The following is a 19,627-nucleotide window of genomic DNA, read 5'->3' as shown; positions in this document are numbered from 1 at the left end:
CATTTAGTTCTGGAACTAAAGCGGTGCGAAAGGCCCTATAGTGTATAGTAATATATCAGAATGACAGAGTGCATGCAACTGAATCAACAGAGATTAATTGGGTCCATGGACAGAGCCAAAAAGTTGAGGGCTCAATTAAAAAAAAGATGTGCCACTTTAAGGCTGGGTCATTTAAAATGTTCATAAAGCACTTATAATAGCATTTAACTAGATGGCACCTGCTATGGAATAGAGCTGCACCTTTAAATTTTTACAAATAAATGCTGATCTTCAAACTTCAAACACAGTTGGAATGGCAACAGCACTGCTCAGTACTGTAAACATTCAACTCACTTGACAACTAGTATACTAGACCCAGTGGATTTAATTGAGGAACACCACTGATTCTGATTCTGATTCTGATTAAGGATTGCCGTGAACCAAACATCCTCTTCTCACCACTGCATCCAGGAAACCGTAAGAACAGCTTAATTACTGATTAAGAGTTCTAGGAGGAGTTCCTATCCCCAAACCAATCCAGAACATAATGATGATGCTGCAAATGGCCTGGACACTGCTCACAGATCAAATATCCTTAATATAAAATGCAACTGGTTTGATATCCAACTCACTGAAATTTATACCATTTAAGGGCAGCTTCAGTACACAAATGCAAAGACACAAAGGCCACTGTATTCACTGTATATACTCTACATACATGTTATTCTCTGCTCTAAACACAATATCTTTGCATTTAACATTTTTAATGCAAAATACATAGTTTATATTAATACATTTTACTACTAGCTTTAAACTGCAATTTATTTATTTTTTATATACAGTCGGCTTGCACTCAGATGCAATGTAAATTTGGTAAAACAGCACATAAGAAAACAAACAAAAATCCTTATTGTCCTAAAGATTGCAAGTACAGTCACAAACAGAGGGAGGAAAAAAGGATAGATTGGAAGAAAGAAAAGGACTAGAGAGGTAAATACCAGTGCAGGAGAGGGGAGGTTTCCCTTGGGACTGGTGACTATGCTGTTTTTGGTGCTGTTTGTCTGGGGCTGTGCAGGAAAACACAACATACATTCAGTTAAGCAAGGGTCAAGTTGAGAAAGAACGAGGGAGAGTCCGGCATGCACATGTACACAAACACTCTCACACAAACACATGCAGTAGGGTACTGTCATTATCTGTTTTAAAGTAACTGACTGATGTAGTGCCAACTAACCATTTACATGAAAACGGTGTTATTCATTGAGGCACAATGTTCTCTAGCAGCGAAAGGGAAAGGGGAGGGAGGGTCATTATTAAAATCTATAAAATGTTTTTTGCTAATCAGCCACATAACATGCAGAGGCGGATTAGCTAGGGGTGTTTATTTGTACTCAGTGTCCCTCGGGACTCATGTCTATTAGCTTGCAGTGGTATCTAACGGTCCATTTTCCCTTGTACAGCTCCGGCACTCATGCGAGAATGTCGTTATAATGCGTCTATGAGCGGGAAGCATGGTCAAGGGAGATGAATGAACCGCAGCCCACAACTACTGGATGAAATAAATTCACATAAACGAGCAAAAACACATCTGGGCACACATATCCATTCAAATACACACTGTTCCTAGTAACTTACAGAATTCATTAACAATTCTCAAAAACTTATCAGAGATGGTCATGCATCTCCATTGAAGACCAACTTTATCCAAGTAAACTGGAATATTGTCAGGAAAGAAAACCAGCAATACTATCCTCTTATGGGACCCATAAGAAAAAATTCCTGAACACTGAGAATATAAGCCTCAATCCTGCAAAAAAAAAATGTAAGTTAAAGGAAGCAAGATTTGGTGCAGTCAGAACCCTGGAATGTGTATAAATAGGATTTTCCAGATCTTATGGAAATATTGGGAAAAACACAGGCAAAACAAAGGGTCTTACTCTGCATGACTACTCCAGTACCTACCTGTGTATGAACAGAAAGGCCTCTCCTAAACCTGCTTTTAAAGCTTCCAGAGTGGTCAGTATTAACCATGAGATCCAGGAGGTTCGTGGTGTCCATGGAAGCCAATCAAAAATATTCAATCAAAGGAAAGAACAACGAGGAGGAGGAACTTGGTGTTTGCCAGAAAACACTCAAGAAAGCAGGACACTTTTACTGCAACCAAGTGGTCTCACAAAGCCATATCTGAACTCCAAAAAGTCTAGTCCACAGAGCGTTCTGGCCAAGGACCATGCACTAAGACATTCAGATACTGATTGACATGTAAAGCAACAATTCTGTTCTTTTAGTTTTTATGTGCCACTTAGAGGTGGGTTTACTGTATATGTAACTGTTCATACAGTATAAAATAAGACTAGACGTGTGCCATTTACGGCCTGTTCACACCAAAAACGATAACGAGAACTAATAAAGGCCCAATATGCATCAAACACCAGGCCAAAATAAAGTTAGTTTAGGAAGCTTGCCAAAGCGAGTTTTCCAGAACAGCTCCATGCAATAGTTCCAAAAGTTCCAAAGCTGTTGTTTTCCATCGGTTGGAGGCAGGCTCCATCTTCTTTTACCCCTCAGCAAAGAATGGAAAAGAACTTTAAGTGTATTAGGGTTTAACTATATGATTTTAGTACGTGTTCTAATTCTACAAGGGTTCTCTTCTGCAGATATGGACACAAACATAGCTACTTTTAAAATTCTTGATGTGAACGGGCCTCTACAGAAAAACTGTTTAAGTCCGCCATTCATATAATATGAATCAAGTGCTCAGTGGACTGTGTGTGGACAGTCTTTGAGGCTGAGACTAAGATCCAAGATTAGTTGACCAGTAAAAACATGCATTCATTTTTTTTATATTTTTTTAAATATAATAATAATAATAAAAAAAAAAAACGAAGATATATATATTTTTTTTTTTTTTTTTTTTGATACTGGCAATAATTTCATAAGTAAGACGTTCGAAGAAAGCGTTGCATTGGTACAGTAGGTGGAGGTACAAGAAGAGGATGATGAAAGTAAAAAGAAGGGTGCAAATGAAACAAGATTCTCACCATGTACTGAATGGTAGAGCTCGACTTCCGCTTCTACAGAGAGAATGAAAAGGAGAGAAGTGATAAAAATGGTGCAAACTGTGAGACGAAATATAAAAAAGTAGCTGTTGGCTTGTTTGATAACCATGTTCATTTGGAGTGAAGAGAAAAGTGCTGGGAGGATATCTCAAATGCAGTCAGAGCTGTGTGTATTTTAGTCAAAGAAAACGATTTGAAAAATTATTTTGGAGTGCATGTGAAAGTTTGGGTTCAGAGAAAGGAAATATGTAGAGGTTCTTCTGTACAAGAGGATTTGGAGAAAGAGGAACAAGGAAGGGTAGTGGGTCAAGTGGAGGAAAAAGGAGAGAGAAACATGCTACTAGAAGAAGAGTAGTTGAAGTGCACCTGAGGAATGATCAGCGTAACCAAAGTTACCTGATCTGGGGTCAGTTGTTTGTGACATATGACAGTTACCGTTCAGAAACATCTGGCCCTGAACCTGAAGCAGGAAAACAACGCAGGAGCTTACACAAAGTAGGAAAGACGTGCAAGGACAGGCAGGGTTGCTGAGAGAGGAAGCAAGCAGAGTCTGTGCGGTTCAGTGATATTTTTTGTCCTAAAAAAAAAGGGCAGCCAAGAACAAGTTATATTAAGCACAAAATGTTCTCAGACGCGCTTTCGTTGAAAACGAAGCAGCACAACTTCCAATCGCTGCAACTACCATATTTAAATAAATTCATAAAAATGCCTCCAATTCTAAAGCAGAATTACATAACCAGTGGTAGTGCAAAGATTTAGACAAAAAGTAAATAAGTCAGCTTCCGTTAATATGAAAAATAATGACAAGAGACTAAATAAAGATCAGCTCAGCTTGAACTCCGAAGACAGCGATGGAGCATAAAGGTGAAAGGAGGAAAGCGAGAGAGAGAGAGCAAAGTAATCATGAAAAGGACAGAAGAAATATTTTAAAATGGCTGGAGAGGACGTGGGGGAGCCTGTTGCTAGGTGACGAGAGGAGGGCTGTGCTGCTATTTTCGTCTCAGAGTTTCCAGGGTTTCAGACTCGGGGCTATTCTTGGAAGCAGAGTCACATTCCCCATTGAACTATTTCTCAGCTCAAACACACACATGTACACACATACACATGGAGATAGCAGGTGTGAGTCACATAGGTGGGTAGTGGGGTGACGACAAAGTAAACACAGGTAGAAAAATGTGTTTGAGTGTGTGTCTGTGAACACTTCCCTAAGTGTTAAGCGCAGTTCATCTTTGAAAATCCCTTTTCATGAATCAAATTACTCTAGATAGATCCCTCAATGGCATTACAGCCGTCATAGTTATATCATTCACCTAAATGTCTCCCACACGCCTAAAGGTGGTGACGGAAATAAACCTTAATTTCGTCTCATCTTTCAGTGGTATTGCTGGCTTCATGACCGGATAGAGCTTATTATAGTGTTTGGTAATACTTGATGTTTCAATGCTCTTATGTCAGCTAGAGAGCCTGGAAAATTCACTGAAATTCTCACAGCAAGGTTCATTGTGTAAACTGCACTTGATTTTTACTTTTTGGCTAATGTGTGGAATTCTGTGGGATGTATTTAAATACAGAGAGGTGTGTTAAAGGTAGGTTTCATTTGGTAGCTTAATAATCATGGATTTTCATGCTCATATGACTGCTGGAGAGTCTGTGAAAATTCACTAAAATACTCAGAGGCATTTATACTTTTACATTTCCATGTGAATGTGTGGTATCTTTGGGGACGGATTTAAAGAAGGTTTTAATGGTAGATAATGGGCCCTATCTTGCACCCAGCGCAATTGACTTTGTACACCGACGCATGTGTCATTCCTATTTTGCACCCGCGCAAAGCGCGCTTTTCCCTCCACAGAAGCACGTCGCTAAACTAGTGAATGAACTTGCGCTCCCTGGGCGGATCAGCGCAAAAAAAGAGGCGTGTTCCGGCGCAAACAATCCCTGGTGCTATTTTGTTGTTCCATTAAACAATTGCGCCACTGACCAGAAAAAACCTAGTCTAAAGTCAGTGGCGCGTTGCGCGCTGTTCATTATGCTATTTTAAGGGCGCATGCTTGACCTTAATGTATATAGCGTGCACAACGCGCATACACTTTGCTCATATAATCTACACAGATTTTTATTAAGATTCATAAATTGTTACACTAAAAAAATATTAACACATGAGATGACGGAAATCATTGTGGTGTGCCACGAAGATGTGAAAAAATAGGCATAAATCTTGCTTACAAATTATTCAGGCTAATTGTAGTAATTAAGGATCAGACCTGTTTGCCCAATAGTGGCAAGACATATATGTATATAAGGACATCTGACAAATTGGTTTGTCCGTCAAGAACCAGGAAAAAAAATCGATGAAACAGTTGTGGCTATTTCCTCCCACGCCTGTTTAACCGACGCAATTTTGGGTGGGTTTCTCCAATCCCCATACAACACAATTTCTCTGTCTTTCATTGCTTTTACAAGAACATAAGTCTCCTCGGCTGTGAACCGCTCCTGGCGTGCGCCTGGTAAATACGCCATAATAATAGCAATCCATAATGGAACTTGCGCACCTGCTTTTAAAGGGAATGTTGGATGACGCTCTGATTGGTTTATTTCACGTTACGCCCAAACCACACCTATGAATAATGAAGCTACTTCAGACCCACCCATTTTAGATTTGCGCCGGGCGCAAGAGCCATTTATCCCGCCGGGAAAATAGCAACAGCGCCGAGACCCGCCCACAAAGTTACTTGCGCTTCGCGCTTTGACACTTGCGTTTCAGATCGTTTAAATAGGGCCCAATAGGGCTGTCAAACGATGAATCACATCCAAAATAAAAGTTTGTGTTTAGATGATGCGCACACATGTCCATATATAAGAAAAATTAAGTATTTATATATAAAATATTTATATATAAATCTAAATTATATATAAATATACATAAATCTTTTTTTATATATACATGTATGTGTATTTATATACACATAATAAATAAACATCGCACACACATATATTATGTGAACACAAACTTTTATTTTGGATGCGATTAATCATTTGAAAAATAAGCAAATTAGCAAAATATATTTACATTTTACCCTTAAATTAAAAATCAGGGATATTTCACCCATTTACCATATCGGTCCAAATCCTTTTTGTTTTTTCTTTATGGAAACACAAAAGGTGATGTCCAGTCTGCCTGCTCTTTTCCTTTAAATGAATGTGGATGGTAAAGATTAGCTGTCAATGAACAAATTAGCTTACAAGTCTTCTGAAGATATGCGAAAGCTTTGCGTGAAGAACATAAATTTGCTTGACAGCCATTATCTACCATCAGCTTTCCTTGTATAAAAAAAGTGCAGCTTAAACTTTTCTAGTGTTTAATGTAAAAACTACAATCAGAAATACATGAGTTTTGAGTAAATGATGACTAGACATCTCTAATCTTTTTTTTTTTTTTATCTGTCAATAAGGTAAAATAATTTTTTAGTAGAGGTTGACTAGACTTAATCAGAACGACACTGAAATATACTGTATTTTTATAAGGTGACTTTAGGTGTCAGTGGTCGGGTTTTAAATCTCTCATGTCTTAAAACAAACACATCTATACACACACATCAAACACAATATCAACTAATAACACTTGTGTAAAAAACAATCATGCAATAAAGAACACACTCTAAACACACTCTACGCAAGCACTGACAGATTAGCCAGGAAGATAAAAGGAAAGAGAGATGGAGTAGTGTAAAGAGAGAAGACATCTGGTCATGTCTGGGTCCCAGAGGTCAGAAGTTCGACAGATCGTCTTACCTTAACGTCAGCTTTTTTGTTCAACAAGCTCTTGGCTGCTACAATGGGAGGAAATAAGAGAGAGACGTTAAATCAGCAACACCACATTGCATATTACAAAATTTCCATTTACCCAGGCTATATTTCCTAAAATGAACTTTCTATTCCTCAAGGAATCATAAAAAAATTAATCACTTATACAAAAAATTTAACCAACCCTCCTTTTGAAGGGTGGTGTGTATGAAATGAAATACAATTCAATGTTTCATGATAACTAACTATTTGTTTGTTAAAAAATAATGATCTATTAAGTACTATATAAAAGTAACAATGACTTTTAAACAGATTAAGATTTATTACTGGCCCCTCAGATTGAACAGTTCCCCATTGTCTAAATAATAAAAATAACATTTAAAAATACATCTTACAGGAAAGACATTTTTATCTGCTTCATTATCATAGAAACAACGCTGCCACAGATATCTCATTACTCAGTCTACATTTCTTAACATTTTATTTAATTTTATAAACCTTTTGGAAAAGAAACAATCATATGGAAGGGAAACAACTGAATACTTAAAATGAGCGTTTTTAGGTTCAGCCAAACAGTGTAGATGACAGTGAAATTTATCCATCCAAGGACTAAGGATAATTAAAAAATAAATACATTTATGCTTTTCATTGTTCTGTACAGCATCATGGTGAACAACATTCATTAAATTAATATAAAGCAATCATTAATGAGTATAAAGAAGCATCTGACACAATCACTGTCATTCATGGTTGGTTCTTGTACCACTTCATGATCAAAAATAAATATGCAAATAAATGCACACACACTCTGTCAAGCACCTTTGAAGCACCTTTTGGGTATGTTTGTGTATAGCTGTCACAACATCAAATTCAAACTGAGACACGAAACAAATGTGTTTTCATTATTTACATTCCGAGTACTCTGGTACTCGTGCCCATCCCTATTAAGGATATCTTAACGTCTCGGTTGAGACAACAGCTCTAGACACTGTTCATTTAATACAATAATTTCAGCAAAACTCTGTCATTCAGAAAATTCTGTAAAATGATCCTACAGATACAGCGGTGTCATCATTAAGATGGCATGAGCTGGAATTATGCATTAAAAAATGCAAGAGGTACAACATAGCAAGAGGTTGCACAAGAAATTAAGTCAAAGTTGAATGCATTTGCTGTATTTCTGATAATAAACAAAAGAACAGGGTCACTCAAGATCCTCCTAGAACTGAATCTGGGCCACCAATCCACCCATCTGGTGGCCCAAAGAGATCAGTGAGAAGAAATGAGCATGTGTCCCTGTAGAAAGAGCAGCAGTAGTGAAGTAACCTCTAATACTCTAAAGTGAGTGGAGCTCCTTACCTTGCCATTAACACAGAAAGCAAAAGAAAGAGAGGAAGAGAGAATGGAGAGAAAAAGAAAGTATTGGAGAAGAGGTCAAAATATCTCGTGTGGTTTATCTATGAATGCTGAAACTAAACGACTATTTATGGAGCTGTATCTATATCCATGGACTCAAGAACAAAAAAAATGTCAACTTGTTTTCAGTAGTCATCATTTATCTCAGAGTTTATCTACCTTGCAGAGAGTCAGCAAATAAGGTTTAGCAAAAAATAGCAGGCAAACAGGTTTGTGCCAGGCTGTTTCGTATAAGCAGTTTCACTACTCTAAAACCTATTGCTCAATTGTTCTCCAATGCTCAAATACAACGCAATTCAAATACGTAAACATTAAATAAATTAATAATTACAATATATTTTTTATTAAACAAACATACAACCAAATGAAATAAAAATATATTTATATCTTAAAATGTATTTATTTTCATATATATATGAAAATTTCAATCCATCTTGTGCAATGTATAGCAGTTGCACAAGCAAAACTAAGCATAATTATCGATTGAGAAGACAGCTTTTTGCAACATTATGGCCATAAATGGAGAGTTGATCCATCATTTGCGGTTATAACAGCTTTCACTAAAATGCCCAAACTAAAAAATGGGTGTCCACATAACCTAAAGTATAATACATAAATATGTTCTCTTATATGCACCGTATTAAAGTCATATATGAGGATTTGAAGTGATCCAGGTGTCAGTCCCATATGTAGTGTAACTGCCTATAGTGCAGTAGTCTGGTTGCTCAGGCTGGGGGTAGTAGAAGGACAACAGAGAGAGGCAGCACTACATAAATATTTGATTGCAGGCATGTGCAGGGAGCATTGAATATAAAGAACAGCCTTCACATTGAGCCACAGCACACGCTCAATGTACCAGCTCAACCCTTCTGCCTCACTCATGATGCACTCTATGTTAAAAAACAAAAAACAAACAGGAAAGGAAAGGAAAAAGAAAAGCTGAAAAATAAACCCAAATCATGTTTTGCCCTTTCAAAAAGGTAAATGGCAAGACAATGTCACTGGCTCCTCCAGAACAGCTGCTTGGATAAATCTAGAAATTCTAAATGATCAAATTTTTTTGCCTATACGCTTAAATGCCAAAGGCTGTTTGGTCGAAATGATAATTCCACTGATAGAAAAACACCATTTTAAGCCATTTTAGAATAAATAAATAAATGTCAAGATATTGAATACAATTAAAAAGCTGAAAAATATCTACTATACAGTAAGTCAATCTACAACACATCCAGTCGAAACTACAAAATTAACTCTATTAGCTTCCACACTAGTGGAGTGTTGGAGGAATAATGTAGTGACCCAGAAAATATTAAACAAATCAAACCCATCTTGTATTTTGTCATCAGCTTTTCTTTTACTATCGGGTCAAAAAAATAAAAAATAATACTTTGCTCTGGAATTGATTTGTTTTGTGATAGATTAGCAGTGGCTTTCTTTGTATTGCTCTGGAGGAGATGCAATGATTATAAAATCTTTAAAGTAAGGCGCAAGAAAAAGATTCCAAATGACAGGCTTGTAAATTGCACACATAGTGTAGTCATCTATGCTAAACCCTGCAAAATAAAACAAATACAGTATACTGCAACTGTATATCCACTATAGCCCAAAAGGGAATAAAGAGAGATTTTGTTTCCATGCATTTCCCCTCATACCGTGGATCCAGTTTCAAGTAATGTTAACAACAAGTAATGTTAACTAAAATTCTACATAATTCTACATCTTGTCCATACACAAATATGAAATCCTGATTAAAAAAATGCTAAAAAAAAAAAAAAAAACTGTTGTCAAGAAGCTTTGACCATGCACGAGTGCACCAGATTCGTTCAGCACATCACACCCCCAAGTTAGTGAACATGCATTAGTCCAACCTCCCATGCAGCATTCAGCACAACAGCAGGCAGACTGTTCCACCCTTTGAAACAGGGGTGAACTTCAACTTCACAGACCATATTAAAGACAGAGTAAAGGAAGGAAGGAAGAATATAGAGGATGAAAGTGAAGAAGGCTTATGGGTGTCAGATAAAAATGGAAAAGAAAGGCAATGAAGAGAAGGTTAAGAATAAACCAAAAAGAGGCAGTGATTTATGGCACATATGAAAGGAAGAAATGATGGAGAGAACAGGACTCAAAAAAGAGAGTGGGAGGGGAAAATACATTCATCATGTAAAGATCTTGGCGTAGATCCTCTGTGAAATAAATGAAAGATGAATGAAATGACAATGACAGACCACTGAGAGGACCAATAACCAATACACATGTTATAAGATATGAACCACAAGAGAAATGAGGTGAATAATGACACAAAAGTGTGGAGGACAAGAAAGTAACAGAAGAAACAGCTGGTAAGAGAGGTAGAGGGTGAGTCATCATGCATGCTTTAGCCCCATGCAGAGACAATCATGGACTAGTGAGTGACAGAAAGGATGTAGAGGGAGGATGAAATACAGAAAGTTTTCTTTTGTAGAAGTAACTAACAATGGGGGGGGGTGAAAAAGAAATGAATTAGACAAATAAGATAAAAATAAGAAAGAAAAGCTGAAATCAATCAGAAAAAGAGAAAAGATATAAATAGAGAAAAGGAAAATGGAAGGAAAAGGGGTAAGAAAAAGGGAAGAAGAAAGAAAAAGGTAAAAGGATGAATAAAGGGTAAGGGAAGGGGCAATTTCAATTGAAATAAAGGGAAAACAAAGGAAAAAGGAAACCGAAAAGAAGGGAAATTAATAGAGAAGTAAAGAGGAAAGGACAGGACAGAAAAGGAAATGGAAAAGGTAAAGCAAGGAAAAATTAAAAAGAGAGCGAGGAAATAAACAAAGTAAAAGGGAAATAGTAAAAGAAAGGAAAGGAAAGGAAACATTAAACAGATAATGGTAATTAAAAGGAAATGAAAGGAAATTATATGGGAAGTGAAAAAAGGAATTAACAAGGGAAAATAGAGGAAAAAAATAAAAGAATGAAAAATAAATTTCAAGGACAATAGGGAAAGAGAACAGATAAACAGGGGGGGGGGGAAACTGTGGAGCACACTGTGAATAGAGAATAATGGAATGGTAGGAATAACCAGAGGAGCGGAGAGACAGAAAGGGGCAGAGGAGTTGTGCCCCGCAGGGCGGCGCTACCTTGTTCCACCAGCCCTGCTGTGGTGCCTGCAGCCGCGGCTACTGCAGCCGCAGCCGCAGTGACCGAGGCGGGAGCCGTGGTCTGTCTGCTACCCACTAACACACACATACCCACCCACACACAATGAGAGGGAGGAACAAAAAGAGAGAGAGAGAGAGGGAAGAGGAAAGGGGGCAGAGTGAAAGAGAACCATTCATTAGTCTACAGGAGAAGAAACGGTCAGTTATAAGAACACGTCAAACCAATTTTCTTATTTTTTTTATTTCTTTGAGAGACAGGTGGCTTGTAACAAAATGATCCCCACTCAAACAAGAGCCATACTTTCATTACAACCAAAGTACAACAAAACAAGACTCTGACCCAGAGGGAATCATAAATCCTAACATTCAAACCACATATATATATATCAATGTCCTTTGTTGGACCATCATCTGAAGCAGTTACAAGCAGAGCCCTGGCATCACAGATGAGTTCAGAAGGCAGAAAGTGCTGCTATAACTACCGGTACTTGAATTTTCATTAAGGATAGAGTCAAAAAAAAGAGAATTGACAGAGAGAGTTAGGCAATTTACATGTGCAGGAAGAAGTCTAGAAATGCATGTTATTTTGAATTATGCATGAGATCTGTGATGTCAGAGCTACATTAAAACTGCAAACTGCAAGATGGAGAGGAAAAGGTTGTATGTACAGTAAGTGGTGGGCAGGGCGTAAAAATATAAAGAAAGTTGTCCCAAAAAGTATGTGGACCGTTAAACCACACTTAAAAATGTATCAATGTCATCACATTAGATATTGACCCAAGTGGCATTCATAAGTGGTAATTTGTTTAGTCAAGATAATTATTATGATTTTTTAAAATAAATTACAAACAATAGGTCAAATAGTTTTTCACATTGGTTAAATATTCAAGCATTCAGAAATTGAATAATCAAATCTAATTGTTTTTTTACTATATTTTCTCATTCATGCATGTTTTCAATGACACTATGTCAATAAAATTAAGTAGCACTGCCTTTTTTGTATTTTGAATTTTTTGGTGGTTAAATGGCTTATTATGCAGGATCATGAAAATACCACATTGGTGATTTTGCAATAGTAGAATCACAAAAAACTGGAGAAAACTCTCTATCATCATTTGTTTTTAGGTACCATTTGGTTTGATATCTAATTCAATAACATTATAACACTAAGTACAACTTAAGTCATCGAATACTTTTTATGGCCCCAAAATCTGTGCAGCCCAAATCTTGCCCAAAGGTCACTTTTAATGAGAGCAAGAGGCTTCAAGTATTTATTTGACAGACAACAGACAACAAAAGCACATCAAGACGGAGTGGGGATCTTAAAAGACACACAGATGATTCCCTGGAGAACCATCAGAACATACACAGAACAGACCAATCAGAAATCACACATATTCATCAACTCAGCTGTCAATCAAAACAGTTCCAAGGTTAATCTGCAGATTCGTCACACCCGAATAACTTACCAGAGAAGTTCCGTGACACAAGCATGGTGGTGAGGATGGCCCCCTGTGAGGACAATGAGGAAATATAACCTGTGTGTGTGTGTGTAAAATTAGAATTGAGTGAGCATGTGTGTGTGACCAAGAAACACACCTTGAGTTTCCTCCTGGCGTTGAACTTCTTCAGGCATTCCACAGTTTCTTGTCTGTGCATCATGGAAGCCACAGTAGAGCGTTGCTATGGAAACAAATAGGGAAAAGATTTTTACTGTATATCTACATCTGCGTTTTGCTGCTTTTGTCTAAGTGTTCTATATGTCTGCATTTGCGCGTTGGTGAATACATACGCAGACCCATGGGTGTTTGAGAGCTTCCTGTGCAGTGATTCTCTTGGCAGGGTTTATGGTTAGCATTTGATTGATGAGATTTTTGGCTTCAGGAGTAACTGTGTCCCATTCGGGAGATGGAAACTATTAGAGAAATACATTTTAAAAATGCGATTACTATACAACAACAGATTAGCTCTGTCAGCAAGCACTGCATCATATAAACCATCTATTGAAATTAGCAATTTCTGTAACTTTTGACTAGAAATTGTGCGTTTCTAAGAAAATGTAAACACCTATTGAAGTTCAATTTTCTCAATTTAATGAACTGGCATTAAGATGATTCATGAGTCAATGTTGGGTCAAGCAAAACTGAAAAAAACCATACCAGTCGACAACTAATATGAATCAATATTCCCAAAAAATGTTGAACCATATAAAATGATGCTAAAAGTACTTAATATATCAATATTATCAAAAATCCCCCACTTGTGCTGCATCTATCAAATAAATCAGTCTATTCTATGAAATAGGCAATTTCTATTTTAAAAATGTATCACGTAATTTTTTTTTGCAGTCTATTAGACAAATAATGTCTTTAAGTGTTAAAAAATTGATTGTGCCATCTAAAGTTAAATTAATAAAACATTCAATATGATATTCTATACTTGTGATAGCAGTTAAGTGTTTTGATAATTTGAAAACCAACACATTTCATCATATCAAAGTTTTGGCGTTTTTTGGTAAATACAGAACGCAAAACTGAAAAGATCATAAAACTCACATCATAAGCTCCCGCTTTGATCTGCTGATAAAGTTTGTGCTGATCCTCATCCCAGAAAGGTGGATATCCAACCAGCAGAATGTACAGAATCACACCTTAATAAAGACAATTAAAAAATAAATTTAAAAAACTATCTATCTGTTCCAAGTAGAGCTTAGGTAAGCAGCAATTTTAAGGCTGTTGAATACAGTACAGCCAGTTATACTGTGTTGCCAGTTATATTATTTGTTCTATACTCAAAACAAGTATGAAATAAATGAGGTTGCTGAGTCTCTTTGCCTTTGTTTGCTTGTAGGCTTAATTGGTATCATGCAGGTTTAATGGAAATCACCAACTCTCACTGAAAATTAATGACTACTTCTATCTGTCACTGCAAATCTCTGAATGTATGAACATCCCTTTAGGACCCTGCTGAAAACAAATAAACCAGCCTAAGTCCAATTTCTTCCATCTTGGTCAAGCTGGTGTTTAGATTGTTTAGCTGGCGGGCCAAAAAAATTAGAAAGTGTCCAAAACCCCTCTAAAACAAAGACAACCAGACCAGCTTGACTAGAAGAGGAAACCAACTGAGAACAGAAAACCCTCTAGGGCTGGTTTAAATAGCTTTATATCAGCAGGGAAGGTAGACGGTGAAGCAGACAGCAAGGCAGCTCACTTAGATTTGGCACAAAGCACATAAAACTCCTGTAATTTCTTCAAAATGAGCATGTGCTTGTCACTGAATTTGAGTTTATTTACCGCAGGCCCAGATGTCCACCGGTTTGCCATATGCTTCTTTCCTCAGCACCTCAGGGGACAGGTAACCTGGTGTCCCTGCAAATCCTGTAAATGCACAGTAAAATGGGATAATAAAGGTGTAAGCAGTACAAACAAGTTCTAAAGTGTTTGTTATAAATCGTGTGGGCGTCTCTCAATATCAAACTACAGGTTTGTGTCATTGTAGCAATGTCTTCATACCAAACCATGCCTGCTGGTCTCCCTGCACCTCAATGGCCAGTCCAAAGTCGGCCAGCTTCACAGCGGCGTTCTTGCACTTACTGGCCAAGAGCAGATTCTCTGGCTGAGGGGAGAGTGAAGACAACATTTCTCCTGCCTTAACACACAACTTTACACTCACAGTAACAAACACACTGTGCATGCTGACACACACTTCACAACAACAATAGATAGTCAGATACCCATCACGTGTTCTTAACATAAAACCAGCGCACATTTTAAATGTGTATAATATAATCAACCTCCCCAAATCAGATTCTGTTAGACATTAGTTGAATGGTGGGTTTCGCTGAACTTTCAGACTGCAGAATGTTTCTAAATAAAGGATTAAGAAAAAAAAAGTTCTTCACTGGTAATAAGTGTGTTTGTGCGGGCATGTTTTCCTCCCAACTGACCCAGATTATCCATCCTCATTATTCTCTGTCACTGATGGATGCTAATAATGTGATATCTCCTCTAGTGCCTTCTGCTAGCACACACATGACACGATCTTATAAATCATAGTGCTAGCAACTCAGGCTATTTGGTTTGTTAGCTAGCCCTTATAGATCAGTCACACACACCTTTAGCTCTGCAGCAGAGAGTGAAATCTCAAGGAGATTTTCCTGCATTGCAGGGTCTGGTTGATCTAACATCCACTTCCCTCACTCTCTTATTCACATTGTAGACTGCTACTAAAATGATTTAAACTGAGAGAAATGACAACTAAAAAAAAATAAGCTACCGTTTAACAGTTTGGGGTCGGTAAGACTATTTAAAATGATATCAATACTTTAATGCTGCAAGGATGAATTAAACTAATCAAAAGTGACAGATGTTTCTCATTACGCATTATAATGTTACAAAAGATTTCAATTTCAAATAAATGCATTAGTTTGAACTTTCGTTTCTTTAAGAAATAAAAAATAAAAGGTCACTGTTTCCACAAAAAATATAAACTAGCAAAAACGTTTTCAATTGTAATATTAAACGGTGTTTCTTGAACTTCAAATCAGAATGATTCTGAAGGATCAAGCAATACTAAAGAGTCATAAATGACTGATAAAAATCACAGCTTTGCGATCACAGGAAAAATAATTAAATAAATAAATATACATTCGTTCATATATAATTACTTCATTGCTTTCATTAGAAGCTAAGAGTAGACTGACTGTAGGTTTTTTCTGATTATCATCAATATTTACTTTTTTTTTTGCATATGCAGAATAATCTAACATTTGTAATTATAACTAGTCCTATGAAAAACATCTAGATATTAATACATCTGAATATGTTCATGCAGATACACAGTCAACTTGCTCTCAAATGCTCACAGACCAGCTTGCCCATGTTTAATTAAGCCAGGGGGCATTTACTTTTTTAATAACATTCCATAACACTCATTATCACAATTACTTCACAACCTTCCCTTCATTAAACATTTCCTAGATTTTGTCTCCATCCTCAGCAGCTCTCATATAGCATAGCTAATGCAGATTGCCCCCCCCCCCCCCCCCCCCGACAAAAAAAAAAAAGAGGTTAAACATGCACTCTGTTAAGGGCTGGAACATCAGGAGCTAATCCCAGCCTTAAAGCTCAGTAGTGGGAGGAATTTTGATGAACAGCACCCTCTGAGAACAAATCTAGCTCTCCAATGCTCTTTCACGAGTGTATACCCTCTGCAGTGAAATCAATGACATGACTTCCTAGCTAAAATCTCATCAGCATGGGCACAGCTACGAATCAAATTATATGCATTATATACATGTATATGCATATACTGAAAAGCACAGCTGGGTGCACCGATTAAATTGGCATGAGTTGGTTTAGTTTACTTGCTTTGCTCAGTAAAATCCAAAAAATCATGGGTGTTGGTAGATGTGTGAGATTGTGTGTATGTGCAATAATATATGTGCAAGACCGCTGCTCTTTTCTGCAGTGGCATTCCTGTCATGCCCACTCAGATTCCAGCTGTGGGAAGATCGCGTGCCCCAGGCTTCCATTTTAAAGGGCAGACACTGAGAGCGTGAAACCAAAATGCCATTTTTAGCATTTACCTGGTTTCGTTTTTCTTGATGCTGCTACTGTGAAACTGAGGCTTGAATCTAAATGTATACGGATTAAATCTAGTGATGCACCAAAATTAAAGCAATTTAAAATATTTGGTTTAAAACTGCAAAAAAGAACTCATTTCAGTTTTCAAAGGAAAAGGTTTTAAAACGCCAAAATCATTGACCGAAATGAGTGATGTTTAATTGGCGTTTCTTAAATGAGTCGTTTGACTATTTCATGCAAGTCTATCGCAGATCTAGACATTAATACTTGTAAATAATTATGGCTGCAGTTGTACTAGGGAGGAATGTCAAGTGTTCACGGTCCAATATTTGGCTAAAACAGCAAAAGAAGTAATGATTTTTTGGTTTCAGATTAAATCATTTTGAAATGCTGAGAGGCGACTTGTTGCCAAACTACTATGACTAAATTAATTTATCATCTTAGAACACCACACCTTTAACAGCATACCGAGGTCAATTATCAAATTACGCAAATGTAATTATTACAAAAAAATTTCAGTGGCAATTTAAATTTCAGTCTCATGTTTCGCTAAAACTATAACTTATGTGCATTACTAATTAAATCAGATTAAAGCACCTGATTTATTGATATACATCTGGATATTATTTTGCACATGCTCTTTACGGAGTCAACATGTCAATAAAAGTACATAATATAAAGTGTACTGGATCTGTGCATATTGAAGAAAAGCTGCAGATAAATGTGTATTTATAAAGTGACATCACAGATCCAAGTCACAATCAAACCACTTATACATGCATACATAAACATGCAGCATAAATTCTGAAGCGGTGTTCACCCAGCAGTCATACATTTTTTTGTGCCAGTTACGATAAGCATCCTAGGCTAATATCTGGCCAGTTTGCACTGTAATCCGACTGCAAAACATGCCAGGTAACGTGAGATTAGTTGAATTATGTCTAGGAACAACACTTTCCCGAAGCTCACTGCATTTTAGAAAAGGTCAAAGGTCAGAAGGGAGCAGTCAAATGGCATTGCAGTGCACTCAAACCTGGACATGAGGACTGGTCTGGGACTGGGACCCTGATGTCTACACTGACTCTCTGGTCAATAAAAGCAATCTAGATAAGAGTTACATTGTCATAGTTCATTCAATTTTGTCTATATTTATTTATATTATTATATGATAATAATTGCATGGGATTCATTTTAGTAGGAGCACTTTTGAAGTGCAAAAGAGACATTTGTCTTGATCAATAAACTAAAATTAATGTAGCTCTTTAAGTCAGTCCAATTAGCGCAGTCTTACCTGAACATTCATGAAAGTGAATTTATTACCAGCAATGGTCAAACACTGCAACACTCAAGCATGTATGCCATGCACTATCACTGTGTGAAATCGGACTGACCTCCCATTTTTAAATATTTTTTCCACCCATTTTCGAAGGGAGACCAAGAGTTCCTATCAGCAATTATGTCAGTGCCCTTTAAATCTACACAGTAGTAGGCACAGATTTCCACATAGCAAGTTTATGAGCACATACACAAGTTCACAACATCACAATTGTCACTTACCTTCAGGTCTCTGTGCACCACGCCCATTTGATGGCAGTGAAGCACCCGCCTCCAGGATCTGCTGGATGCAGTGACTGCATGCAAACAGCAGGGGGCGTAGGTTAGTTTGAGCAGCGCTACAGTCCCCGTGCACCAGGCCTTGGGTGATGGGTATTTGGGGCAGGGTAAAAATGTAAAAGGGAAGGGGAAGGGTATCTTTCTCTAGACTCAACCTTGCCTCCATGTAGCTCAAATATAAGCACACAATAACTGAAATAATAATAATGATAATAAAAAACAGTTGCAAAACTGCAGGTGGAGGCGCAGCGCAAGTGTGTTTGCTAGTTTCAGTCCGTCGCTGTTGCATTTTCCCATCCAGCGCCCAACGTCATTTAATAAGCAAATGCATTTGCACCCATTTGTGCACCCATGGGCGTGCTGGTCTAAAAAAGGGTGTGTTCAGGTGCATTGCTATTTTAAGCGAGCTGAAATTTTTTTCTGTTATTTAAAGAGCGTACACGCTGCTTATTATATCACAGGGACGCACAGCAGCACACAAACATGCCAAATATAAAAAAATAAAGGATTGCAATATATAAGAATTTTTGTAGGCTAATAAAATAATATATATATATATATATATATATATATATATATATATATATATATATATATATATATATATTATGCTCTCACACGAGCAGCTCCATTTCATCTCAGAGACGCGTTCTGTCTTTGCGCTTGCCAAATTCCGCCGTGTAAATAGCAAATCCGTCATGGCACGAGCGCAACTGGCTCTTAAAGGAATGGAAGATGAGACTCTGATTGGTTTTATTGCCCGTTACGCACAAAAAACACCCATTACTCATTACGAGAATAGGACAACCGTTTTTCGGTCCAAAGTTTTTTTGCGCTTCACACTTTGCGTTTAGATCATTAAAATAGGGCCCTAAGAGTTTGAAAGCAAAACATCCCCTCAGAAATAAAAAAATTGTTTAATATAAATTGATTCAATTGTGATCTATTTAAATTTGGGTACAATATAAACATTATTATAATGGAGGCAATGCTTTGCGTCTTTTGAGAATTTACTTTTATTTTCTTATGCCAA

General features: G+C 37.1%; 1 protein-coding gene across 34 annotated transcripts in view; it reads right to left on the bottom strand.

The window, feature by feature from the left end:
• LOC113075261 (calcium/calmodulin-dependent protein kinase type II subunit beta-like) overlaps nucleotides 1-18,579 on the bottom strand; it is a 32,829-nt gene extending 14,250 nt beyond the window's left edge. For 2 of the 34 annotated variants that reach the window (XM_026247928.1, XM_026247927.1), the window contains exons 1-10: nucleotides 14,908-15,836; nucleotides 14,689-14,772; nucleotides 13,951-14,045; nucleotides 13,188-13,310; nucleotides 12,995-13,078; nucleotides 12,865-12,907; nucleotides 11,375-11,470; nucleotides 6,831-6,868; nucleotides 3,021-3,053; nucleotides 978-1,046 (exon numbers count right to left, since the gene is read on the bottom strand). In XM_026247928.1, the coding sequence (XP_026103713.1) occupies nucleotides 978-1,046; nucleotides 3,021-3,053; nucleotides 6,831-6,868; nucleotides 11,375-11,470; nucleotides 12,865-12,907; nucleotides 12,995-13,078; nucleotides 13,188-13,310; nucleotides 13,951-14,045; nucleotides 14,689-14,772; nucleotides 14,908-15,163 (921 nt within the window). In that variant the 5' untranslated portion in view covers nucleotides 15,164-15,836. Of the gene's footprint in view, nucleotides 1-977; nucleotides 1,047-3,020; nucleotides 3,054-6,830; nucleotides 6,869-11,374; nucleotides 11,471-12,864; nucleotides 12,908-12,994; nucleotides 13,079-13,187; nucleotides 13,311-13,950; nucleotides 14,046-14,688; nucleotides 14,773-14,907; nucleotides 15,839-18,537 lie in introns of those variants that run through there. The other 32 variants (XM_026247923.1, XM_026247924.1, XM_026247941.1 and 29 more) reach the window with 32 other exon arrangements.
• Between the last annotated feature and the right edge of the window lie 1,048 nt (nucleotides 18,580-19,627).

Source organism: Carassius auratus, unplaced genomic scaffold, assembly GCF_003368295.1.
Source record: "Carassius auratus strain Wakin unplaced genomic scaffold, ASM336829v1 scaf_tig00016634, whole genome shotgun sequence".
NCBI lineage: Eukaryota > Metazoa > Chordata > Actinopteri > Cypriniformes > Cyprinidae > Carassius > Carassius auratus.
This window is presented reverse-complemented; position numbering and strand designations above follow the sequence as displayed.